The sequence below is a fragment of the Ranitomeya imitator genome, chromosome 7, assembly GCF_032444005.1.
Source record: "Ranitomeya imitator isolate aRanImi1 chromosome 7, aRanImi1.pri, whole genome shotgun sequence".
Lineage (NCBI taxonomy): Eukaryota > Metazoa > Chordata > Amphibia > Anura > Dendrobatidae > Ranitomeya > Ranitomeya imitator.
Window position 1 is genome coordinate 57,266,179 of NC_091288.1, and position 27,431 is coordinate 57,293,609.

At 42.6% G+C, this 27,431-nt stretch overlaps 1 protein-coding gene across 1 annotated transcript; it reads right to left on the reverse strand.

The window, feature by feature from the left end:
* Positions 1–6,628: 6,628 nt before the first annotated feature.
* Positions 6,629–15,504, reverse strand: LOC138644659 (uncharacterized). Its single transcript, XM_069733261.1, has 5 exons — positions 15,471–15,504; positions 12,306–12,328; positions 11,586–11,615; positions 9,083–9,325; positions 6,629–6,821 (listed from the first exon to the last, which is right to left on the reverse strand). Exons 2-4 carry the CDS (start codon positions 12,316–12,318, stop codon positions 9,108–9,110), a joined length of 261 nt encoding a protein of 86 aa, XP_069589362.1. The 5' UTR covers positions 12,319–12,328; positions 15,471–15,504; the 3' UTR covers positions 6,629–6,821; positions 9,083–9,107.
* Between the last annotated feature and the right edge of the window lie 11,927 nt (positions 15,505–27,431).

Sequence of the window (27,431 nt, forward strand, 5' to 3'; positions counted from 1 at the left end):
ACCAGAGGAGCGGGGTTTCAAAGCTAGAAACAGTTTACAATTATTTTTGAAATTCAAGAACCTAGATCTATCCCCAGAAAATAAGTCAGGAATAGGAATTCTAGGCTCTAACATAGGATTCTGAACCACAAAATCTTGAATGTTTTGTACTCTTGCAGTGAGATGATCCACACAAGAGGACAAACCTTGAATGTCCATAACTACACCTGTGTCCTGAACCACCCAAAGGTCTAGGGGATAAGAAAGACAAAACACAGTGCAAAGAAAAAAAAAATGGTCTCAGAAGTTCTCTTATCCCTCTATTGAGATGCATTAATACTTACGGGCCAGCTGTACTGTTATGACCTGGTGGTTAGGAGCACCCGGAATGACCTGATAGTTAAACCACATACAGGACGAACTCTGGGATGTGGGAACTCTGCTGACCGCAAGCCCTAATCCTATCACACACACTAGAAATAGCCGTGGAGCGCTCCTGACCAGACCTAGGCGCCTCGTCACAGCCTAAGGGCTATCTAGCCATAGAGAAGGAAAATAAAGCCTACCTTGCCTCAGAGAAATTCCCCAAAGGTAAAGGAAGCCCCCCACATATATTGACTGTGAGTAAAGATGAAAGTCACAAACGCAGAAATGAAACAGGTTCAGCAAAGAGAGGCCAGACTAACTAAATAGACAGAGGATAAGAAAAGGTAACTTTGCGATCAGCACAAAAACCTACAAAGACCACGCAGAGTGTGCAAAAAAAGACCTCCGCACCGACTCACGGTGCGGAGGGGCCACTCTGCATCCCAGAGCTTCCAGCTAGCAAGACAAAATCATGAAAACCAGCTGGACAAGAAAACAGAGAACAAAATAAGACTATAAGGAACTTAGCTTCTGCAGGAGAAGGCAGGTCACCAGAGAGATCCAGGAGCGAACTGAACGAATGCAAAAACATTGACAGCTGGCCTAGAGTAACGATCTGAGAGGAGTTAAATAGAACAGCCAACCAAAGGATAAACCACGTCACCTGTGTAAGGAACCTCAGAAGCCGCAGCTTCACTCATAGCCACCAGAGGGAGCCCATAGACGGAACTCGCCGAAGTACCATTCACGACCACAGGAGGGAGCTTGACAACAGAATTCACAACAGGATGCATTTCTCCGGCGCATCCGCTGCCCCATTGTAAGGTGCGGGGAGGTGGGGGCGGAGTTCCGGCCGCGCATGCGCGGTCGGAAAAAGCGGTCCATCAGGAGCAACAAACTTTACATGTAGCATTTTTTGCTCCCGACGGTCCGCCAAAGCACGACGCATCCGCCGCTCGACGTATGCGACGTGTGGCAATCCGTCGCAAATGCATCGTCAATACAAGTCTATGGGGAAAAAAACGCATCCTACAAGCACTTTTGCAGGATGCGTTTTTTCTGCAAAACGACACATTGTAACGGATTGCAGAAAACGCTAGTGTGAATGTAGCCTTTCTTAAAGGGCCACTGTCACCCCCCCCCCCCCAGGCCTTTGAAAGTAAAAGAGCCACCTTGTGCAGCAGTAATGCTGCATTCTGACAAGGTGGCTCTTTTAGTTATTGGTGCTGTAAATGCAAAAATAATCAGTTTTGTAATTTGTCCGAAATACCTGTCTTCAGTCCTGGAGGCAGGTCTTTCCCTTCCTGCTGCAGACGCCTCACAGCCATCACTCGAGTCTTCTTGGCACCGGGCGCAGCCTCCTCAGCGTTGTTTTGAAATCTGCCGGTGCCTGTGCTCTTTTGTCATGCCTGGGGCAGGCGCAGTGAGCGCTGCCCGTCTGTCCTCATATGCAGTCTCGCTGACTGCGCCTGTACGGCCGCCCTGCCTGTGAATACCAGCCCCTCAGTGTCTTATGATTTATTCACACTGCAGGGCTGGGATTCCTGGGCATGCGCACTGCGTGTCTAAGGCTACGTTCACATTTGCATTGTGCGCCGCTGCGTCGGCGACGCAACGCACAACGCAAATAAAAACACACCAAAACGCACGCAAAAACGCTGTGTTTTGCGACGCATGCATCGTTTTTTGCCGAAATTTGGACGCAAGAAAAATGCAACTTGTTGCGTTTTCTGCGCCCGACGCTTGCGGCAAAAAAAAACGCATGCGTCGCGCAACGCAGCACATCGCATGTCCATGCGTCCCCCATGTTAAATATAGGGGCGCATGACGTCGGGAAACGCTAATGTGAACGTAGCCTAAGCCACTCACCCAGGTCGCAGGGCGCATGCCCAGGAATTCAGTTAGCGTAGTGCATGAGAGCATGGCTGCTTCCGTGTGTCTCTGGAAACAAAGGGCCTGGGAAAGGAGCATGGAGGCTGGCCAGCCTGAAGGTGCAGGGGGAAGGGAAGGGTCAGCCAAACACTTCATAGAAACGGAACTTGGAGGAACCCCCCAGGATGTGTGAACCATGCTAAAGAGATTCGGGAGCTCAAAGAAGACCACAAACTGCTTGCCACACCCTTGTGTCTGGAGCACTTCCATAGTTCCAGAAGGACCAAGTCCAGCAGATCTACAGTATAATCCAAAAGCCTGGGTCTCCAGTGACCTGATAGCCACTGATGACTGAAGTTGTTTACCCCCCTCCAGTTTTGTTATGCTCATTGCGTCTCCCTCTGCTGGATTGAAACATGTTGCAGATGCTGGAGGGTCCTACACTCTCAGTTATAGACTAATCCCAAACCAGGATGGAATTTGCCCCTAAGGGAATGTGTGCCTGTCTCGTGGACAATCGTGGAGCTAAAGGACTTTTTCACTATCCTAAGGACTGATGTGGGACAATGGAATATGCCTTAGACATAAGGGGCTAATAAGGGAAATATAAGAAGATGGAAGTTCTGCCCACGTTCCCCTTTGAAGACACATGTATTGTTGCAGTATATTCTAATGTGTAATGTGATATGCATTATTAGTGTCGGTGCTGTGTTCTGCCTGACAGTAGGGAGAGTTAGAGTTAATGATTTGGACTAGCCCAGGGTGGGAGGGGATAAAGTGAAGAGACAGAGACAGTTTCCTGTCAAGAAGTTAGATAGGGCCCAGCATGCACTAAAAGCAGATCTTTGGTCTGACTAGTGAGCAGAGTCGCACAACATGGGTGTCCCTGACATGAGTGGAGACCGAGGCAGTGGATAGCGTGATTTTGAGTAAAGAGAGAGAGAGGGAAAGAGAGAAGTGATTGAAGGACAAAATGATTCACTGGAGACAGGTCCTGGGACAGAACACTTAGCAGTACCGCCCTGAGTATATAATTCAGAGAGGTAACGGGCCAGGACGGAACAGGGAACATGAGATGAAGAGAATGCCTCAGGTGGGAGTTCCAAGGTATCAGCAAACTGAGAAGCCAAGTACTGGCTGTATTGACAAACAAGTTCCATTAAAAGTTAAGAGGAAGCAGAACCGCAGGTTGAGGATAGAACTCTCAGTTACCGAACTGTAGTACTGTGCTGGGTAGTGGTGAACATATAGAACTGAGTGAGGCAGAACCGAGCCATTCTGAGAAGGACAAGAACACCTAGTCCTGGCCAGTTGAAGTCACCAGCATCATGCAGCCTGCAAGGGAGTAGCGCCCCCATAGCATAAGTTCACACACCCAGCCAGAACCCCCACCTTCATGTAATGTGCCAGGCATAAGAGACGAGTACTTCGCCCACGACTACCGCCTAACGCCACATTAAACTTTAACAGAATAAGCATTATGAGTCAGCCTAGATAGAAATGTCTGCAGGTGGCCCTGTCGATAATTAAATTGTTTGTTCAACTTTGAAAAGCTTCTTTACAGTTTCCCCATAAAACAAACTCGTGCAAAACATGAGTTATCTTTGTAAGTAAATTACTGTAAGGAGGATTCCGATCACCCTATGCTCTCAATCTTATATGACGGACAAGATAACACAGCAGATTTCTCACCCAGCGTCTTACTTATGGTTTTGTAGCCCATTCCACTTCATTATACAATACAGGCCTATGGGTAATGCATTATACTATACAGGCCTATGGGGAGTACATTATACTATACAGGCCTGTGGGGAATGTATTATACTGTACAGGCCTATGGGGAATAAATTATACTATACAGGCCTATGGGGAGTACATTATACTATACAGGCCTGTGGGGAATGCATTATACTATACAGGCCTATGGGGAATAAATTATACTATACAGGCCTATGGGGAGTACATTATACTATACAGGCCTGTGGGGAATAAATTATACTATACAGGCCTATGGGGAGTACATTATACTATACAGGCCTGTGGGGAATGTATTATACTGTACAGGCCTATGGGGAATAAATTATACTATACAGGCCTATGGGGAGTACATTATACTATACAGGCCTGTGGGGAATGCATTATACTATACAGGCCTGTGGGGAATGTATTATACTATATTGAGGACTATCTGCCACATTATACTATATGGAGGCTTTCTAGGGGGCCATCATACAGTGTGGGGATTACAGTGAATGGGCCATCATACAGTGTTGGGGCTATCAAGTAGTTTGGGGGTTACTAAAGGGTCAGTATACTGTGTGGGGGTACATTACAGTGAGGAGGCATCATGTTATGTATAAGAGACCATCATGCTGTGTATAGGGGAGCTGTACAGGGGGAGACTTGGGACATTATTCAATGTTAAATGGGCACTTATTGCTATAGGGGAACACAGGTTACTGTAACTATTAAAGCAGCACACAGAGGGCATTATTACTTTCTAGGGAGCAAACTATGGGCACTGTTTTCTAGGGCATTTGCACCCAACATTACTATATTCTAGAGGGTGCTTTAGAATTTAGAAGGCACAGAGAACCATACAGCAGGTGCAGTAATAGGGACACATATGGCAGTAGCATTGGGGTATCAGAAGAATGAGAAGTTTGTGCAGGTTGGGAATAGATGGTGACGTGCTGAAAATATGAGAAGTGAAATGTGTCGTTGTTGTAATCTCTGCAGACCTGGGTGGAAGAAGTAATGTCGGTCTGGGCCAGATGGAAACGACGGGAAAATTGAACAATTCTATCAGAAAGAACGTCAGCGGTAAGTCATTATCTGTAACTGTGCAGTGATCTTTTATATGTTCTGTAGGACTAGTATCTACCACTGACCATATGGCGGTAATATCAATGTTGGTCTTTATATAGATATTATTTTCAGCAAGATCGCGGTCATCTGCTGAGGTTCTCCTCCACTATTAAGGTGTGTCACCCAGTTGTAATCAAGGTTACCTGGTCAGGGACTCACTCAGAAGCTTTGCCCCCCCGAACCAAAACACTAGCTACACCTCTGTATATATATACAGTATATATATATATATATATATATATATAATGGGTAAGAAACGCAAGTACGCAAGTAAAAACACTGTTAGGCCACGTGCACACGTTGAGTATTTGGTGAGGTTTTTTAACCTCAGTATTTGTAAGCCAAAATCAGGAGTGAGTAAAGGATACATTTAAACAATGAGTTTTTGGTGTTTTTTTTTTACTCTGTGCATTTTTTTAAAAAAGGCAAGTACTAGTAACCTATTTTACTTACAGTATATACTCGAGTATAAGCCGAGAATTTCAGCCCATTTTTTTAGGCTGAAAATGCCCCTCTCAACTTATACTCGAGTCATACCCAGGGGTCGGCAGGGGAGGGGGAGCAGCAGCTGTCTAATAATACTCACCTGCTCCTGGCACGGTCCCTGCACGTCCCTGCTTCTCCGTGTGCCGGCAGCTTCTTACTGTAGTGAGCGGTCACATGGTACCGCTCATTATAGTAATGAATATGGATCCGACTCCACTCCCATAGGGGTGGAGCCATATATTCATTACTGTAATGAGGGACTGCACCGCGCCAGGAGCAGGTGAGTATAATGCAGTGCCCGATATTCACCTGTTCCCCATTCCACCGACAGCCGCCGCTGTATCTTCTGCATCCTCTGCAGTGACGCTCAGGTCAGAGGGTGCGGTGACCTGATTGGTGTGCGCGCCGCCATCTGCCTTAGAGTCAGTGCACAGGACGGGGAAGCCACAGTGGCGGCCGTCGGTGGGGTCATAATCAACATTTGTGCAGCATTATATGGGGCATATTTTAATATGGAGCATCTTATGGGGCACATCATAAACTTTATGGAGCATTATATGGGGCTCCTGATTCAATATGGATATTCAAAAACACTTAACCTACTGATGTCTCAATTAATTTTACGTTTATTGGTATCTATTTTTATTTTGGAAATTTACCAGTAGCTGCTGCATTTTCCACTCTAGGCTTATTCTCGAGTCATTAAGTTTTCCCAGTTTTTTGTGGCAAAGTTAGGGGTCTCAGCTTATACTCGGGTCAGCTTATACTCGAGTATATACGGTAATAGGTGCAGAAATGGTGCAGAAAATCTGCAAAATCAAAAACTTACCAATAGCTCAGGGTAGGAACCTAGCCTACAAAAGCATATAAAAAGTAACAAAAAAAGACTGCATTGTACACTATGTGTGAATATACCCCAAGTACAGATTGTCTCTCCATAGTTGTATGATTAATTATGGACAGGAAAGTTTCTCATTGTTTGAATGAAATACAGAAAGAATAAAACCAAATTGTAACTAACGAGAACTCATTATATGATATAAAGGCTTTGAGCACGTGCAGTCTGACAAGCTTTATTGCCATAAATTACAGTATGTGAGACACTTTAAGCTTCCGGATAAGCAAAGTAGTTTATCGCAAGTGAAACCGGAATAGTAAGCAAATGCATTAACATAGTTATAGAAAGGAAATTTGTACAGGAAATGAAATCATTTTTCTTCCAACTATGAAGATTTGTCGAGTCGCATGATCTAAAACAGAGAAAAATGGAAATGAGTTGATATAAAATATGAACTACTTGTTGAGTAATCCCAGAAATTTTTTTTTTTTTTAAACATAAATTTTTATGTATTTACAAATTGTGTCGAGCATTACATCTTATTGACATTAATTTCTTAACAATTAACACAACGTTATGGCGATTAGGGAAGGGAAGAGGATAGGGGAAATGGTAACATTACAATAACTATCCAATCACATTCTCTATATGCGAATCTGCAAAGTTATTTAAGAACGGTATTTAAACGGAAAGATAACCAATTGTTCCATTTTTTATAAAATTGAGCTATATTATTATTAGATGTAGCGATTATTTTTTCTGATAGGCAATTTTCGTTGATCAGTGATACGACCTCGGACAGTGAGGGGCACCTGGAGTTTTTCCAGTAACTAGCAATTTTGATTCTTGTTGCTACAATAATATGTACAATCACTGTATGGAACTCATAGGGAAACGAGTCCAAATCAATAGCGAGTAACGCCTGCTGTGCATCCCAGAAATGTATTTTATAGAAGATAGAATTGTGAAAAAAACATGAGCTCAAAATATAAAATAAAAAATGGTTATATCAAAAGCTGCTTTGACTTACATTGAGACTCTTCTAAGCATACCGTATTACTTGTAAACTCATAAATTAGGCCTTAGCAACATTGATATTTATTGGATTGTCCAGTCAGGCACCATTTTGTAGATTATAAAGGGCTGGGAACAAGGTAAATGGATTGCCTACTGCTAGGACAACCCCTTCTAAAATTTTATATTCCCATTTGTAACATAAAAATACCCAATGAAAATTGTCTCTTCAGAGAGGAAGAGGCCTTGAACTCTAGTACCACCTATTGAAAGTAGCAATCCTACAAATCCAAATCATTATCAACTTAGTCAATAATGGCTTGTAGGATTACTACTTCCTAAAGGTGGCCCTAGAGTTCAAGGCCTCTTTCTCTCTGAAGAGACAATTTGCATATTTAATTTCCCAGTAGAGCATGCAATGCAAGGCCTTTAAGTCTCCTCACACTGGCATGCCAGAAGTGGCATGTCACTCTCCAAAAGGAGAAACCTTATCTCTTAGATAAAAATACCCTACACTCACCTCATATACCGACACCATTCCAGTGGTAGAGCACAATATTAGCTTCCACTGATTAGCTGCAGAGCTCACGGGGCATAACAATCAGTGGTCACTAATGTTGCAGCAGGAAGTGGATGAACAGCAGCTCAGTTGTGGCTGCTGATTGGCTGCAGGGCTCACTCATATGGCAAGACAAAACTATATCATGGGAGCATCAGGAGACTCTGCGTCGAAAATGCTGGAATGGTGCCAGTGACAGAGGTGAGTATAACGTATTTTTATTTTATGGCCGGGCTCATACTTGCGTGTGCAATGCGAGAAACTCGCGCGAGTCTATCACATCAATACCCGGCACTCGGGACCGGAGCGTCCGGAGCGTTCAGCTGTATGTATTTCTAGGCAGCTGTGCGCTCCGGGCCCGATTGCCGGGTATTGATGTGAGTGACTCGCGCAGGTTTCTCGCAGTGCACAAGCAAGTGTGACACGGCCTATAAGAGAGAATATAGTAATTAGGAAGGATTTGTCCTAGTAATAAATATCCATTTTTAAAAAGTAATAAATGGGCCATCTTTATTAACTGCAAAGGTGAACGGACCAAAGAAGTTGACTGGGTGCATTGTACGGTGAAAAAGGTGAGGGCCAGGTGAACAAAAATTTTTTATTTCTCTTTTTAGATTTGCTGATAATGCTCTGTGATCTGAACAGATATCAGACTCTAAAACTGTACATAAATTCAATACAAATCATTTTTCCCCGCCAAACTTCAGCCAGTCTCCTTCTAATCATCATAAGAGAACTAAGATGTCAGTGACGAGAGCCTTCAGCAGGCCAGGTTAAGTCATTGGCTCTCCATAGTTGCATTATGTTGGGGCCAATGTGAGTATCCTCGCAATCATGCTATTTAAATACTGCTGTCAGTGATTGACAGTGGCATCTAAATGGTTAACAGCAATGATCAGAGTTTACTCTAGTCGCTGCTGTTACAGACAGATGCCAGCTATGTAACAGCTGGTATCTGCCGCGCATAAAGTGGGATTAGGCCGTTAAGCAGTTAAGGTGTAGATGTGCAACAGCAATGTATAAGGAATTATAGTAAAGATTACACCTTACAGCAGATATATACCATTGGCTTTGCTGTGATATAATGCATTTAAACCCACCCTGGCTGTGGCAAAGCCTTGCAGGCTAGTATCCATGGTGTCCATTAGACCAGTTGGGCCTGGGAGGTCCATTATAATTAGGAGGATGATGAACATTGTTCCAGTTGGGTCCATGATGGGGAGGAGGTGGTTGGTAATGTCCATGATGGGGAGGAGGTGGTTTGTAATGTCCAGGATGGGGAGGTGGTGGTTTGTAATGTCCAGGATTATAGTTGGGTTGGGGGTGATTCACGGGGTAGTTCCCTGTAAGATGAATATTACAGTTTGTTCATAAACAATAGATTATTACTAGAATCACAACTATAATATGCATCACTTATTACAATAAGGCTAGCTTCACACTAGCATTTGGCAGAGCTGCGGACGGCAGCCTGCTTCCCCCGAGAAGCACCGCCCACTGACACGCCTCTTCCATTAGCTCCGCCTATGTCTGCATGCGTTCTGCGTTCCCTATCTTTAACATTGGGTATGCGGGCCATGCGGATGTATGCGGATGCCTCCGCATGTGGCGTTTTGAAGCTGCACCGACCGCAACAAAATCCTACATATTGCGTTTGACGCAGGTCAGCGCAGCGTCAAGACGAGGCATGCGGAGGCATCCGCACACATCCACATGGCCTGCATACCCATTGTGTTAAATACAGGGTACGCAGGACTCATGCAGATGTAGGCGGAGCTGAAGGAAGAGGCGCGGCAGTGGATGGGGCTTCACGGAGGAAGCGGGCTGCCATCCGCAGCTCTGCCGAATGCGAGTGTGAAACCTGTCTAAGACCTCTGTTCATCAAGAGGTTTTGTTCCAGTTTTCTGGCATAAAACTGCTTGAAATGTCATAAAATGCTTCCAGGACTTGAATTTACAGAAAATAGTTATGACGTTTGACATCTTTATGCCAGTCCTGACCAGCTCCTCAAACTTTATGGAAGTGTGAGCCAAGATGGCCATGCAAGCCAGAAAAATGTATCATAATTTACACACAAAAAAGCAGTTGTGGTGCACAGCAGCTGTAAGATGCATGACTTTTTACCACTTTAGCACATGTTACTCCAGCACACACTTTGTCAAGACTGGGTTACTGATGAACCAGAGCCTATAGGTTGGACACCATGTTATACAACATAGCTAGGTAGGGATGGATAGTTTGTCATCACTGTAGGTTTGATTTGCATTGTGGTTTGTAATACTCGTAGTTGCTCCATATGATGATAGAACCTGCAAATAACACATGCTGAGAAAAAAAATGTTTTGTGTGTATTTGTTTTTTAACGAGCAATCAAATCATAATTTCAGTATTGTAGAACATGTGTCTGACAAACTGGATTTATTTTTTAACTCGATTACCCTATAGCCTCATCCGTGAGAGATACTTTTTGCCTTCTTTCAATTTATCCTTTGGTAACACCCACAGTATTGTTTTAACAGATAATATCTGGGCGGAAGTTGACAAAAAAGTGAAAAACTAATGATTACTAGGCCTCATTGGATTACTCATAGCAAGAGTTATCAGGCCTAATACCAGGCCAGAAATGCTTCCAAAATTACTAATATTCATCCATTCATTCCCTCTGTTGTTCCAGCCCTGTCACTTTGGTCCCTTCTGTCTCCATTTACATCTGGGGAACTGATCATATACTGTCTAAGTGTACGTGCCACAATTTTTTTTCAGGTGGGTCCGCTGCGAAACCCACCTGGAAATTCACTCACTAAACTCTCTATGTAAAGAGCGTTTTACCTGTGGATTTTGCAACACCGATGCGGAAAAATCCGCACACGATTCCGCAACGTGTGCACATAGCCTAAGGTACTGCATGAACCGGTACAGAGTTAGGAAAAACAAACACGGTCTATACACATACACAGTATATAGCTGTGCCCTGACCACGCTGTGTGACAGGGCTCCTTTCTCTAAAGAAATGTAGCTTCCAGGAATGGGATCAATATAAACATAAGGATTGGACTACACAGTGACTTTGGTTTTGACATTTGTCATGTGATCAAAGTACGCTAGGTGTCTTTGCTACTTCGCAGCGCAATACAAGTAGTGACTGGTGCAACAATGCAACCTCGAGGGCACTGTGACAAGCAAGTCACAAGACATCCATGTCAGATATTTTACAACTTGCTTGTCGCATTGTGACCCCACTCATTTGTATTGTATTATGTTATGCAGCGACATCTTGCAAAATGTAGTTGTGCGACAGTTGTTGCAGCCAAAGTCACCACGTAGCCCCAGCCTTATACATTTATGACATGGCCTAAATGTATATGAATGGGTTAACCATTTAAGATTCATATGCTTCCATTCAGAAACATAGTTTATAAAGTCTGCTATTGCAGGCATAAAACAGAACTAGTTTATATTTGCTCTTATTAGGCTTCTTCTTAATCTATAGTATGGCGCTGTTCGTGGAGTGATTGTAAGAGTTTGCAATATGATTTATATTAAAAAGGCAAATCTAAGATTAGAAAAGCTGTCAGATGATGTAATAACACTCTTTATACTAACCATGATTTGGCTGGTTGTTATTAGGATAACCTTAAAAAGAAAACATACATTTATTCAACTATAAATAACACTTTTACTATATCCATATGCAAATGTGCAGGTTTACTGTAAGGTTTATTTTGAGCACATTCTGTAGTTAGAAAAGGACGCAGTAATGAATTTTGCTTCCATCTGAAATAAATATTGTTACAGTTGATGGAAAATATCTTCAAAATATATAAGGATCTTGGCTGTAACATGTCCTTAAAGATTAATTTCTAACATTCGCATCTAAACTTTTTTCCACCAAACTGGGGAGCAGTGAGCGATGAGAGATTTCACCACAATATTGCGGCTATGGAGAAAAGATATCAAGGAAAATGGAATCCATCAATGCTTGCAGATTACTGTTGGACAATTGTAAGAGATGATCTGATGCAGCAGGAGTACAAGAGACAAGCAAAAATGAGCTGTCACTGAATGAGGACCAATTTTTTTAGTGCAATTTATGTAACTGTTTATAATCCACAATAGTAGACATGTTTTAGTTATTTGATTGTTGCTACGTTTTCTCTAAATGAATATCAGGCAAGTGGTATAACAAAATATTCTGCATTTAATAGTTTATTATATAAATTGAAGAACAAATGAAACAAATAACATAAAATGATGGAGTTTCTAAGGTTTTATTGGATAAGAGAATATGTGAGAGGTCAAAAGATCTGATAGTTTGTCACCTACCGAAATAAGACATGGCAAAGCACCTGTAACAAAAAAAAAACACTTTATTAATTTATTTGGATATCCTTTTGTTATAAGAGTAAAGCTGGCCATACAGATTCGATTGTTGTCAGACGAATATCAGTTGTCCCGATAGCTATACCAAATCCCCCATACACAGGCCGCGTGCTGAGCAGAAGGATCAACTGTTCAAATTTAACAGGTTGGATCCTTCATCCCCAACATAATCTGTCGGAGGAGAGTCTGGAGACCCCATACACATTAGACTGTCAGTCAACTGTGACGTTAGGTTCGGCAGAATTAGGCTAATGTGTGTGGGGGCCTGAAGTCGCATGTAATGAAAACAATGCACAGGTCTGCAATTATTCTACATAATTTTGTGTGTTGTTAACTAGATTTTTGAAGGGCCCATCAGAAACACACGGTTAACAGGACAGATAAGTATGCATAATATTAGATAACTTTACCAGAAATTCCACACCTACATGGATGAGTCATTGCTATTTATACCGTATATTATCATGAAATGTAATCAATGACTCCTGAATGCACATAATGCATTTTAAAGGCTTAGACCTATTGTATATACAATCGTGTTATGTTTATCTGTGAAAACTTGGGTAAGAGTTTGTTAACAATTTGTGAGTAATGGTGTAAGTCCAAGTCGCGCCATAACCTTAGCCTGTAAGCTGCAGCTAAAATAGTGGTTTTCTGTAAAAGGTTGTCCAGTACTTAGACTGTGACGAGTTATCCTTAGGATAGGTCATCCATGGTCAGACATACTATTGGTGCAACCTGTGCAGTCACGCAGGGGTCCAAGAGGTAAGGGGGTGCACTACAACCTTCAAAGCAGGTGGGATTGTGCATTATGATGAGTTATTGGACTGCAAAGGGCCCATATATTGCTCTTGCATAGAGTCCGACTTATTTCTGCATTTGTTCCTGAGGCCATTAATGTGTTGGGGGTTGTGTGACACCCAGTACTCCCGCCGATCAGCTCCTGTGGGGGCCAGATGTAAAGTGAATGAGATCTGAGCTGAGTACCCGGCCACTACACATAGTATGGAGCTGTGCCGGTCTGGCTCTGTACACTGATTACATTTGGTTTCCTGAGGAAGCTACAAACAGCTGATATGCGTAAATGCCCTCACAAATCTTATATTGATGAGCTATTCTGATAAAAGGTCATCGATATTTAAGTTCTCAACAACTCCTCTAACGTCTTCCCAATGTAGGATGTATATGTGTGCCGTGCGTTGGGTGCAGGTGTATGGAGCAGGATCAGGAGCTGAGCCTGTCCAATACATAGTGGTTGTCAACTGCGTTGTACAGCCAGCACCGGCCTCAACAACAGCAACTGGAGCTAACTCTGATCTTGGCTGTTTAACCATAGAAATGCTGCTGTCAATCTCTGACAGCGGCATTTAAATAATTTTGCTCCGTGTGTGGCGAGATTTTGGGGTGCCAATGAATTACTACGGCAGCACTGGAATACTGAAGGCCACCATTACCACCATCTTTGTAATCTTATGAAGCCCAGCCTGCGGATTCATATGAGATAATTTAATTAATTACATATATGTAGCATTGCAGTACATAGTACAAGTATAAAATTCAAGTTCTCTAGGGCAGGGGTCCCCAACTCCAGTCCTCAAGGCCCACCAGCATGTCATGTTTTCAGGATTTCCTTAGTCTTGCCCAGGTAATAATTGCATCACCTGTGCAATCCAAAGGAAATCCTGAAAACATGACCTGTTGGTGGGCCTTGAGGACTGGAGTTGGGGACCCCTTCTCTAGGGGGCCTAAGAGAAAAAAGGGAAAATCAATAAAACAAAGTTTTTAATAAATATAAAAACAAATATAAGTAGAAAAGTTTGAATCATCTCAATATAAAAATAAAGATGAGAAGACCTAAATAAACATGCACGATATGACAGCATCAAAAAAAAAATCTGATTTATTAAAATAAATTTAACCTATACAGCAAATGCCATAAATTGTTGTTTTTTGGTCATTGCACATCACCAAATAAAATGGAATAAAAAGTGATCCTAATATTGGATATACACCAAAATGATGCCAGTCAAAAGCTTACAACACAAAAAGCAAGCCCTTCAACTCCATAAATGAAGAAAATTAAAAAGTTACATTTCAGAAAATGTCGACATAAGCCAATTTTTCATTTTTTAACCATTAATTAACATATAGAAATGTGATATTGCTGTAGTCTGACCTGAAGAATCATATTACCATGTCATAGCTACCACATAATAAACGCTGCAAAAATTAAAAAAAAAATTGACATAACTGCAATTTTGTATAATTTCCCCTTATTTGGAATAATTTTCTGTTTATCAGTACATTACTGTATATGGTAAATTGAATGGTGGCATTTAAATCCACAACTTGTCCTACGAAACACATACCTTCATATGGCTGTATTAACAGAAACAGAAAATAGTTACGTCTCTTAGAAAAAAATAAAAGCGCAAAAACGAAAATTGGCTTTAACGGGAAGGAGTTAAAGAAACTGGGGCAGAATCTATTTCCAGAACTGCTTCTTGTAAAACTGGAACAACAACTTCAATAAAAAGTGTTTTATCATCAGGAGATTATCACTACAGGACTAGGTGTCTCCTGCCTCCTAGTCCAACTGCTCAGTAAAACCCCACCCACACCACTAACTGGCAGCTCTCGGCCAACATACAGTGTACGCAGAAACCTGCCAATCAAAGGTGTGGGTAGGGTTATAGAGAGCTCAGAGTTCAGAGAACTGCTAGATCTGCAACAGAGAAAACATTGATTGTATAAAAATGTTGACAGCAAGCAGCCCAGTAAGTGATGCATCTCTGGAATCAGTGTCTCTGTCTCTACATCATGCTGCTCTCGTATTAAATTCAAAAAAACCTGCTTACCTATTCCCATTTAATAACAGAAAAGCTGAGATTTGGATTTGCATTAAACCACACTATATAGTAATAAAATTTCTAACAATACTATACAATCTGAAATCAAGGTGTTGCTAGATAAGTTATTTACATAAATCTTCCTTAAAGTATCACCTAAGATAGCTGAAACTTGAGGGAATGCATTCTGAAGACATAAAAGATATATTTTAGATTCTGGTAACTGCTTATAGTTTGTTTTACTTTAATAAGTACTTACCTAGTACAGGAACTTTGGAAGAAATAGAATGTGTGGGTATTAATGAGAAAGAGCCGGGCTACTTATAGAGCTGTGATAAGGCTGGGTGGAAGCAATCATCATGCCTGGCACACAATGGCCATGGAGATCCTAATCTGCTTACCTAATTAGACTTAATTAACCTTTTCATGTGTCACTGGCAATGTGAAAACATTCTTCTTTTCTGGGGCACCTGTAAAGGTACTGTCACACATAACGATATCGTTAACGACATCGTTACTTTTTGTGATGTAGCAACGATATCGTTAACAAAATCGTTATGTGTGACAGCGACCAACGATCAGGCCCCTGCTGGGAGATCGTTGGTCGCTGGGGAAAGATCAGAACTTTATTTCGTCGCTGGATCACCCGCTGACATCGCTGAATCGGCGTGTGTGACGCCGATTCAGCGATGTCTTCACTGGTAACCAGGGTAAATATCGGGTTACTAAGCGCAGGGCCGCACTTAGTAACCCGATGTTTACCCTGGTTACCATTCTAAATGTAAAAAAAAAACAAACACTACATACTTACATTCCCGGTGTCTGGTCAGGTCCCTCGTCTTCAGCTTCCCGCACTGACTGAGCGCCGGCCGTAAAGCACAGCGGTGCCGTCACCGCTGTGCTGTGCTTTACGGCCGGCCGGCGCTCACCAGTCAGTGCGGGAAGCTGAAGGCGAGGGACCTGACCAGACACCGGGAATGTAAGTATGTAGTGTTTGTTTTTTTTTTACATTTACAACGGTAACCAGGATAAACATCGGGTTACTAAGCGCGGCCCTGCGCTTAGTAACCCGATGTTTACCCTGGTTACCCGGGGACTTCGGGATCGTTGGTCGCTGGAGAGCGGTCTGTGTGACAGCTCTCCAGCGACCAAACAGCGACGCTGCAGCGATCGACATCGTTGTCTATATCGCTGCAGCGTCGCTTAGTGTGACGGTACCTTAAGACAATCACTGCTATAAAGTACCTGTGATAACCGTATGACAGGCAGTGCTGCAATTTACAAGACTGTGCTCTGCATAAAACTCTGTTCACACTTTTATCAGTTATCTCTGTTATGACAAGTATGACTGATCTAGAAATTAATCCCAATTTGTCGTATTGGATTAAAAAGCCATGTAACTACTTATAATGGGGTCTTTCATGGTGCTGTCAGGGTTATTTTTTTTTTCAATGGCAAACCTTTACCACCCTACACAGTGCCAATGTGAACAAAGCCTAAAATTCCATTTACACTGGCTGATTTCTGCACAATGGCTGATACAAACTGTAAGGGGAAGACCAATTGTTAATATGATCGTTCTATCCCAATTTAGCATTCTTGCTTAGCGATAGTGTGGCTTTTTTTTTTTTTTTACATTTTCACTACAAAAACTTTGCAAAAAAATGCATCAAATACTGGAATAAAATGCTTCAAAGAAAAGGAAAAACGTATCCCTCAGCAAAGCCATAGGCAGAGTGACCCATGACTTGGTGTGTAGGGTAAGCAAGGGTTGAAAAATAAATATGGGTAGAAGCATGGGCTCTGTGGGATCAAAAGTTTAGAGGGTTTGGACATTAAGGGGGATGTTTACATTTGAGCAGGGTTTATCTATCTGAGAAAGGGTGGGTGCTAGCAGTCAGCACCAAGAGCAAAGGTTCTGCCCTCCTGCCCCTTAATTTAGTGGTTCAAGCAAGGTTAAATATGTTGGATGATGATGTCATTGGGCGAGCAGTGGTGAGGGGGTTCTTGGAGTTGGTGGAAAAATTGTGGTGGGGCGTTGTATATCAGGTGGATGCTCACATCCCCTTTATGTTTGGGTTTCGGTTAATTGCCTGTCGGATTTTGGGACTCTACAGGGTGGGATCCTTGGGAGTTGGTGTTGTGGAAAAGGTTTTCCGGCAACAAATACACCCTAAGGGCTCGTGCAGACAACCGCATTTTCTATTCGAGTGCAATCCAACAAAACATTGCATTGCACCCAATCCAATGTTATTCTATGGGGCCGTGTTAATGTCAGATTTTTTTTTCCCATTGTCCTGCATGGCCGAGTGCATCTGATTATCGGATCACACTTGACCATTCAAGTCAATGAGTATGTGGATAACATCCTACTGCATTCAGATGACATGATTTTCACAGACTGACAGATTAGAGAAGATGGAGAATTTTTTTTTCCATCTTCTCCTCATCCAAAAAAAACTGGATCACACCATGAACATACTCTGGTCAGAGTGTGATTAGCATAATTGGCCAGATTCTCAGTTGAGAGAAAATACGGTAGTGTGACCCTAGTCTTAGGGTGAATAAAGGAGCATGTCAATGTACCCAAATAGAAGACAGCCCAAGCAAATGTTTACTACAGTCAGGTCCCCACCATAAAGCCCAATAAATAGACCACAAAAGTTAACCATCAAAGCAAAGCTTCACTTGACAGATTTATACTCTGGGTACTGTTGTTTCCTACAAGCTCTGGACAAACTTATGTTGTTGCAGAAACAACCATATTGGCGTCTGTTCTAGACACTCATGATGTAAAACCTCCCAGTCCAACACAACCATCAGGCATTTTAATACAAAACTTTAATTACTAATAATATGCAATCTGATAATTAGGCTTAACTGACTTGTACCTTATATATTTAGGTACAATTAACTAAAGAGATTCCACATATTTAAATAGATGTAAACAAGCAGGAAACAGTAGGATTTAATTTGATGGGATAACAAAGGAGCGCCTAGAAATGTAACTTGTCATAGCTTTGATTAAAATATTGAACAACCACGTAATGCATCATGCCAGGTTTTTAACGTCATTTGGCAAAGGAACATCAGATGAATTCAGAAGAGAGTAAAAAAGGGGTCTTGCTTAGTGTTCCACCCAAACCTCTCCTTCACAGTGGTGCTTGAAAGTTTGTAAACCTTTCAGAATTTTTTATTTTTCTGCAAAAATTTGAACTACATCAGATTTTTACACAAGTCATAAAAGTAGATAATGAGAACCAAATCCAACAAACAAAGGCAAAATATTAGGCTGTCAGTTTTTAAATGAGGAAAATGATCCTATATATCTGTGAGTGGCAAAAGTATGTGAACCTTTGCTTTTAGTATCTAGTGTGACCCCTTTAGGCCGGTTTCACACGTCCTGACATTTCCAGTACCAGAAAAACTGGTACCGGAGATATTTGTGCCCGTGTGTCCGTGTGTGTAATATGTGTAGCACATGAGTGGCAACCATGTGCTGCCCGTGTGCTGCATCAGTACCACACGGAAGGCCGCTAGGGAAGAAGCGCTCTTTCCAGGCAACTGGTGCTGAAGCCAGCTCTCATCATTCTCCCCTGCTCTGCCAGCGATTGGCGCAAGCAGAGGAGAATGATGAGAGTTATCTTAAGGTCCGAACGATGACAGGAGGTGGGGGCTTTTGGGACTCTTACCCCCATCATCTGACACCTGCTGCCACTAATAACAATGACAGCAGGAACGGATGATTGGGGTATTCCACAGCCGCCGCCTGCGATCTAACAAAATAAATTAATGAAAAACCCGACATGGGTTCCCCTCTATATTCTTGAACCAACCAGGAAAAACTGCAAGGTTGTTTATCAAAAAATAGAGGGGTCCCCATGCTGTTTTTTAATTATTTAAACAAATAATTTTAAAAAATGGTGTGGGTTCCCCCCATTTTTGACAACCAGCCTTGCTAAAACTCACAGCTGGGGACTAGTATTCTTAGGCTGGAAAGGGGCCATTGATATAGACCCCCCCGACACATAAAAACAGCAGCCCGCAGCTGCCCAGAAGAGGCGCATCTATTAGATGCACCTATTATGGCGCTTTGCCCTGCTCTTCCCACTTGCCCTGTAGCGGTGGCAAGTGGGGTTTAAATTTGTGGGGTTGATGTCACCTCTGTAATGTCAGGTGAAATCAATCCCACAGCTTAGTAATTGAGAGGTGTCTATAAGACACCCATCCATTACTAATTCTATAGTTGTATTGTTTGAAAATAAGGACACAGCCAGAATAAAATCCTTTATTTGAAACAATTACACAGAATCCTTTAATATTCTAAATTAAACCATACTTACTGCAACACCTAATTTCCCGATGCCCTCTATCTCCTGTAATAAAAGTAAAATAAAAAAACAACAATATACCATACCTGTCCGTCATTGTGTCCCACGCTGTAATCCATGTCTAGGGGCTAAATAGTTTTCAACCTGGACGGTGCCATTATGCGACCATCCCAGCGGAAAACCACTGGTGAATGAGCTGCTGAGAGCGCAGCATCATTCACCAGCGGTGACATCATCACTGGCATTTTCCCATGGTCCTGAGGTCACCGCAATTCAGCCCGACCTCGATGATGTCACAGTTCGCCTGGGTGTGCTGATGACTTCCAATAACTGACCTCTTTTCTCCGGGTGCCAAATGGAAAAAGAAGGGGATAGGGAAGCACAGGGCAGCCACAGCATTTGATGGTGGCACAGCACTGCTGCCTGCTTATTGCACGCTTAAAACAACAGCCTAGGAATCTAAATATTAAAGAAACTTTTCAGGATATGAATGTGTGTAGGAGGATGTCCAACATTTCCATTTGAGCATTTGACCATAAAGCATTAGGACATAAGAGATGAAACATAATAAGTTACAATACAGTTGAAGTATAAAAAAAGAGACAGAGAAAAGCAGTGAACACAAAATAAGGCTCAAATAAGGCTATATAAGTACGCCGGGTTTGGTGTTAACATTTCATGGTCTGCCTGCCAAAGTAGAGATAGAAATACAGTAACTAAGCGTAAGACACTGACTGCAATTTTAAATAAAGATTTGAAAGTATCCTGATGATGATGGGCTTTTGCATACGTCTACTCTTTAAGCTCTATTGGTCCTCTACCAGGTCAAAAGTTTCTGCTCAAAAAGAGAAAAAGAAACCAGCTCACCTGCAGCGGCATATGGCCTGCTGAAGCACGGAACTCGTGTGATCACACGTACAGTATGTCAAAAAAGGAATAAATCTTCCAGCTTCTTCAAAGTCCAAAAAAGTTTATTTAGAAAATATTGTTAAAATTCATGGCAAAAGTTGGTTACCATACATGTCCTTTTGAACCAATTTTTGCCATGAATTTTAACAATGATTGGGGTGCTGGAGAGAGCAATGAAGGGGGTGGTGGAGAGAGCAATGATTAGGGTGGTGGAGAGGGCAATAATAATAATAATAATAATTTTTATTTATATAGCACCAACATATTCCGCAGCACTTTACAATTAAGCGGGGAGATTTACAGACAATAAATTCAGTACAAGTTAAGACAATTTAAAAATTTAAACAGTGACATTAGGAGTGAGGTCCCTGCTCGCAAGCTTACAATCTACAAGGAAATGGGGGGACAGAATAGGTGAAAAGTGCTTGTTATTTCAGGTCTGGCAATTATAATAAATAGGGATTTTCATATAAAGCTTCATGATCCGGTCATCAGCCCGTGTGTTTAAGTGCAATAGTCAAGTATCAAGTGCAGTTATTGTGTGCATGGAGGGTGTGGAGACAGATGAATAGTAGGGTGCAGATTCACATGCAGATAATATTTGGAAGGAGGGAACCGGACAAAGTTAGTTTACTGAGTAGTTGATGTGGTAGGATTGTTTGAAGAGATGGGTTTTGAAAGCACGTGAATAGGTCGGGGCTAGGTGACATAGCGGAGTAAAAATAAATAAAACGCCAAAAGCAGTATGACGAAGGATCGCTATCCGAAACGCACGTCGGGGAGCGTTCTCATGAGGACTTGGCTGACCCTGCTGACCCTGTTTATCATATCTAACGTATAGTGTGCTCTCCATTTTGTCACAGACCACATTAGGATTGCTGCACCACTCCTAGCCATCCGTGGTGCTTTATCTAAATAGAATATTCAGCAGCATTGCTCCCGTGTGGACTATATATAGTGCCATATTGTGCACCTTCCTTGCCAAATTCGGCACCTTTGCACCTTAATTATTTTTTCTGGTCACACTGCTTTATTTAGCCAGACTATATAGACCGCAATTTTGCACACCTGTTTTGCACTTGATTAAGTACAATTTTTGCACGTTAAACTATATAATAGGTGCTCTACCTTTTTTTATCTTTTTTCATATAAATTAACTGAAGTGTACTGGCACGTTGCACCTTAGTCTGTGCGGTCTATTATATATACTGCTTTTGGCATTTTATTTATTTATTTTTACTCCACTATGTTTATTTTTATACGTATATATATATATTGAGTTCTCTGCGGCACTTTCTGCTTTTTGGCATTCATTGGTGTTCTTTGGTTACAAAAAAATATAGTTTTTTATGTGGCTATATATATTCTGCGGGAGCCACATCCTTTTTCTTATATGAATATATTGTTGGGGTCAGCCTTTACCATTCTTCTTTTTATACATTTTTTAATATTTATATAACAATTGTTTTATTTTATTTTTCAGTAAACATTTTTTGTCCTTGTGCGCACAAATTTTGAGTAATTAAAATATACATTTATTTGCCAATTGTATTTAATAAAGGCGTTTTATATATACCTCCTGCTTGGCGTTATATCTTGCTTTTATCTATATACTGGCTATGGTTGTCCCTTTCCCTGGTTAAGTGGGGTTTTTTCCACAATTCTTCAACAGCGCACTGGTCACTTTTACAGAGCGTTATATATATATAATTGCCTATGTTGGCACGTGCATGTACACATAGTGCTTTTGTGTTCTATGGATTTGTCTAATCTTTAGCCATGCAGTTCTGGTCCAGGGATGGCTTTTTAAGTAAAGGGGTAATGATGGCATGTTTAAATGAGGAGGGAAAGATACCTGAAGAAAGACAGAGGTAAAATATTTTAGTCAGATGAGTGGTGACCACTGGTAAGAGAGAGACTGCAGGAGAGGTGAAGGAATGGGGTCACTATTGCAGGTTGTAGGCTGAGCAGAAGTGAGGAGCTTGGAAACTTCTTCTTCTGAAACAGGCTCAAAGATGTCTAATGAGCTTGAGGTGCGGCAGGGAAGGGGATCCAGGCACTGAGGAGATTGGGCTGAGATATCCTGATGGATGTGGTTGATTTTTTTCTAGGAAATAAATGGCCAGATCCAATGATGGGAGTGGTGGAGAGGGCACTGATGAAGGTGGTGGAGAGGGCAATGGTAAGGGTGGTGGAGAGGGCAATGACGAGGGTGGTAAAGAGGGCAATGATGGGGTGGTGGAGAGTGCAATGATGGAGGTGGTGGTAGAGGACAATGATTGAGGTGGTGGAGAGGGTAATGATGGGGTGGTGGAGAGGGCAATGATGGGGTGGATTACAGAGCAATGATATGGTGGTGGAGAGTGCAATGATTTGGTGGCGGAGAGGGCAATGATGGAGATGGAGGGGAGGAAAATGATGGAGGTAGGAGAGAGGACAATGATGGGATGCAGGGAGAGGTCAATGACGGATGTGGGGGATTGGAATGGGAGGAAGTGGTTGGAGGAAGGTACTAAGCCCATGAGAGTGTCCTCCACCATATCACAATTCATTATGATGCTATCAGGGGCTTAAAATGTATTGGGGAGTGGGAAGGGCCGCCATCAGGGCATTACTGACCTTACTGGCATATGGGGCCCGATATGGAGAGGGGGCCCGGAGCGCCCCCTCTGTTCTGCTCACTGGGCCCGAGCGGCAGGATCCTGCTGCTTCAGTAACTGACCACGTGTCCTTCGACGCATGATCAGTTATAATCTGTTACAGTGCAGGAGATTCCTCCCACACGGTAACAGTTAACAGCCGACAGCCAATCATAGGCTGGCAGCTGACGTCAGCGTGCACGTCGCCGACGTATGACATCACTGTCATACGCCAGAACCACACTGCACGCTTCAGCCAAATCGAAGAGGAGGTCCGAAGACACACTGTAGGAGCTCGGCAAGGTATGTAAAATCCTTTTTTTTTGTAAAGCCGTGGTGTCACAGATCCCACCGTGCTGCCACCAATTTGTCATGTACCTGCTCTCAGCATGTGACTTGGTGTTGCACCTGCAAGGGTTAATCTATCTCACCTCTCTCAGTCCAGCATTCAACCTCTGTCCTATGCTGTAATGGGAGCATAAATCACACACCGACCCAGGTCACACACCCACTCCACTCGCCGAACACACGGGCGATGAGTCCCAGAAATATTACTACTACTGTCTGCCAATCATAAGGCGCACAGTGTTTAAAGCTATGGATTCTTTAGAACATGCAAGGTTCAAATGTTAAAGTTTTATGCTTTAATACAAAAAGGTACAGTGCTTACCATAAAAAACATAAAAATATGGTAATAAAAAGACATACAAATATGTAAAACAGTTATAAAAATAAACAGGAGAAAACTTACAGAAATACCTAACTTTGTAGTCTGCTTTCTTCACGAATATGGAAGGAATATGGAATGGAACACATCAGATTGGCTGCCCTCAATCTGTGAACAACTTTGTATGCATACAAGCCTAATTTATAGAGTTAACTTGGAGGTCAGAGTTCTAGAACAGCCTCTCAGGTTAATATTATAATTGCTTGTTTTTGATTGGACCACAGCCGCTCCCCCAATGAATATATTATTTTCCTCTGGACACTCTTTGCCTAAAGTTTCTCAAAGATAGATAGTGTCAGGCTGTAATTGATATCGCTCTTCAAAAGAGCTAGAAGGTATGAAATGTTTCCCCTTCTTCCTGGTTTCCAGCAAGACCCACTGGCGGGATTCGAGATAGTAGACTGCTTGCTCAGGATACCATATGCTGTAACCCCCTGTGATACATATAAGAAAAACCTAGCACTCAACTTTATATAGGTGATATTTTATTATTCCAAGTGGAGGTGCAGTAACAGGTTTTTCTTATATGTATCACTACAGTTTTGGAACCTACCTGGGCACCTTCATATAGAGCTGTGCACACGTTTTTTGTTGATACTGAGTAACCCTCTGTGAGACCTGCAGTCTCAGGACAGATGTTAAATTATTGCTAGTCACACATATATACCTATACATATTTCACTACATGCAGTATGGGGCATACTATACTAATATGGGGGGGAATGAAAAGGGGCTGCATATGCCTATGGGGATGCTGCATTATACTATGGGGTGCATTATATCCCTATGCGGACACTGTATTATACTATGGGGTACATTATATCCCTTTGGGATGCTGCATTATACTATGGGATGGGGTGCATTATAGCCCTATGGGGATGCTGCATTATACTTTGGGGTGCAGTATAGCCCTATGAAGCTGCTGCATTATACTATGGGGTGCATTATATGTCTATGGGGATGCTGCATTATACAATAGGGTGCATTATATCCCTATGGGGATGCTGCATTATACTATGGGGTGCATTATATCCCTATGGGGCTGCTGCATTATACTATGGGGTGCATTATATCCCTATTGGTCTGCTGCATTATACTATGGGGCTGCTGTATTATACTATGGGGATGCTGAATTATACTATGGGGTGCATTATATCCCTATGGGTATGCTGCATTATTGTATGGGGCTGCTGCATTATACCATTGGGTGCAGTTTATCCCTTTGGGGATGCTGCATCATACTATGGGGTGCATTATATCCATATGGGAATGTTGCATTATATCCCTATGGGGATGCTGCATTATACTATGGGGTGCATTTTATCCCTATGGGGATGCTGCATTATACTATGTGGTGCATTATATCCCTATGGGGATGCTGCATTATACTAAGGGGTGCTGCATTATACTATGGGGCTGCTGCATTATACTATGGGTGCATTATACTATGGTGCTGCTGCATTATACTATGGGGCTGCTGCATTATACTATGGGGTGCTTATATTATGGGGTTGCTGCATTATACTCTTATGAGGGTGCATTATACTGCTATGGGGTAGCATTATATTACTATAGGGTGCATTATAGTACTATAGGGTGCATTGTACTGCTATGAAGGTGCATTATACTATATATGACTATGGGGTACATTATTGGAATGCCCGGCAGGGCCTAGGGGTACTTGGTACCGGGTCCAATCATCGTTAAAGGGGTGGTCACGGTGGCTGTGACCCGGTCCATGGCCCTGGGCACCAAAGTAAAAGGGACAGTCTTTAAAGGGGTTGTAAAAAGAATAAAAGTTTGTGACGCCACCTGTGGTACTCGGTCAGGGGTGACCAACGCTGCGTATAGGGGTCCTCTGGAGGTGATGCTGCTGCAGCAAAGATGATGTCGCTTTCCCCAGGTGAAGCGGGGTCCCCAGGGCTACAGGTGTGCTTGGCCAGAGTGGTATAGTGCCAGAATAAACAGAGGACATAGGAATACAGTCTCTTTACCTGGTTTACTCGTTGTAGTAAGCTACAGTCCAGGGTACCAGCAACAGGTGGTGATGTGGTCCAGCCGGCCTGGAGGCAATGGTGGATCCCTCTCCCAGGTGAATTTTGTAAGCCTTCCTGCTTGCGCTCTTGTGTGAGGTCTTTGCTGCCTGTGGCTCCCTTACAAAGTCCTCTCTCTCCTGTCCAGGGACAGTAATACATATGGTGGGCAATGTGAGCCTTTTTACAGGGTCTCCATCATGACCCGGGCTCTCTGTGTACTGCTGCACCTTCGGGTGTGGGTGCAGACAGAAGACTTGCAATCCTCTGTCCTTCAGGTTCTGCCGTGCGACTTGGAGTATGACACAGCCTCGGGCTCCCGGTACCCGGTTCCTGCACTTCAGCTGAGAGGGTGCCCAATCACAGTTCCCCTCCGAGCTCTTTGGTTCTCCTTTGCTTCTCCCCTCAAATGCTCACTAACACTGCAACCCTTCTGGTTCTCCTCAGTCCTGGAGCTGCAGCACACACGTGGCTGCACGGCCCCACTCTCTTCTCTCTCCTCTCTCTGTCTTTCCCTCCAACAGACTAACTAACTCCTCCTCCAGACCAGAATAGATATATATCTGGGGAAGCTCCCCTGAATCCGGGTTCAGAGCTCCCCCTTCTTCCCTGGATTCAGAATATGTTGCATATAGGTCCTTTACATGGTAAAGGGAATCCTCCTTGCCTCCAAGCATTACATTACCCTCCCCAAAAGGAAGGCAGCATCACTGTAACAACAGGTTACCTGGGGTGTTATATTATACTACTATGGGGTGCACTATACAGCTATATATGACTATGGGGTACATTATACTATTATGGATGACTGTGGGCAATATGTAGAGACATGGGGGAAGTATGGAGGGACATGAGGCAGAATGGCAGGACACGTGGGGTGCAGAATGTGGGATATTATTACTGTAGGGGCTAAATAAAGAATATTATTTTTGAGGATAGTGTTTTCAGTGTTGGGGAGGAGATGTCCTGTTAACTGTGCAGAAACTAAAGAAAATTGGCGCTCACTCGGTAATCTAATTTTCACTATCATTGCAACATAAATCATCAGAGAGTGCGGTGTATTCTATTAATTCTGTTACTGTGCAGGGTGACACGGTCGCTTATTTTCTACATCTGGTGTAGTGTGTAGGTTCGTGAAAAATTGGGGAATGTGCTCTAGATAACTGTGTCATTTTCTACAGAGACAAGTCCTGGCTGGAAAAAAATAATGGTGTGCGCTGGATGAAGATGAAAAGTGTAGATAAAGGACTTTAACTAAAGATGTCATTAGTGAGTCAGTGTGTTACCTGTACACTGACACTATACACTGTATACTATATACAGAGCTTCTGTGTACAATGTCACTGGTGATCTCTATATTTCCTGTACACAGACACTGTATGCGATGTACAAATCTCCTGTGTATAATGGCACTTATGGTGATATTAGTATTGTTTTTTTTTTATTAATGATCAGTATTGTAGTATTCGGTCACTATGTTGTGGTAATATGTGATTTGGTCCTGGTGTGGCGGTATTTGTTCCTTGTGTTTGCTATTATTCGGTCGCTGTGGTGGTAATATGTGGTTTGGTCATGGTGTAG

What these genes read in the sequence shown, in the direction of transcription:
- LOC138644659 (XM_069733261.1), bottom strand. An exon ending in TAACAACCAGCCAAATCATG is followed by an intron (nt 9,326 to 11,585) that starts GTTAGTATAAAG and finishes TTCATCTTACAG; the next exon opens with GGAACTACCCCGTGAATCAC.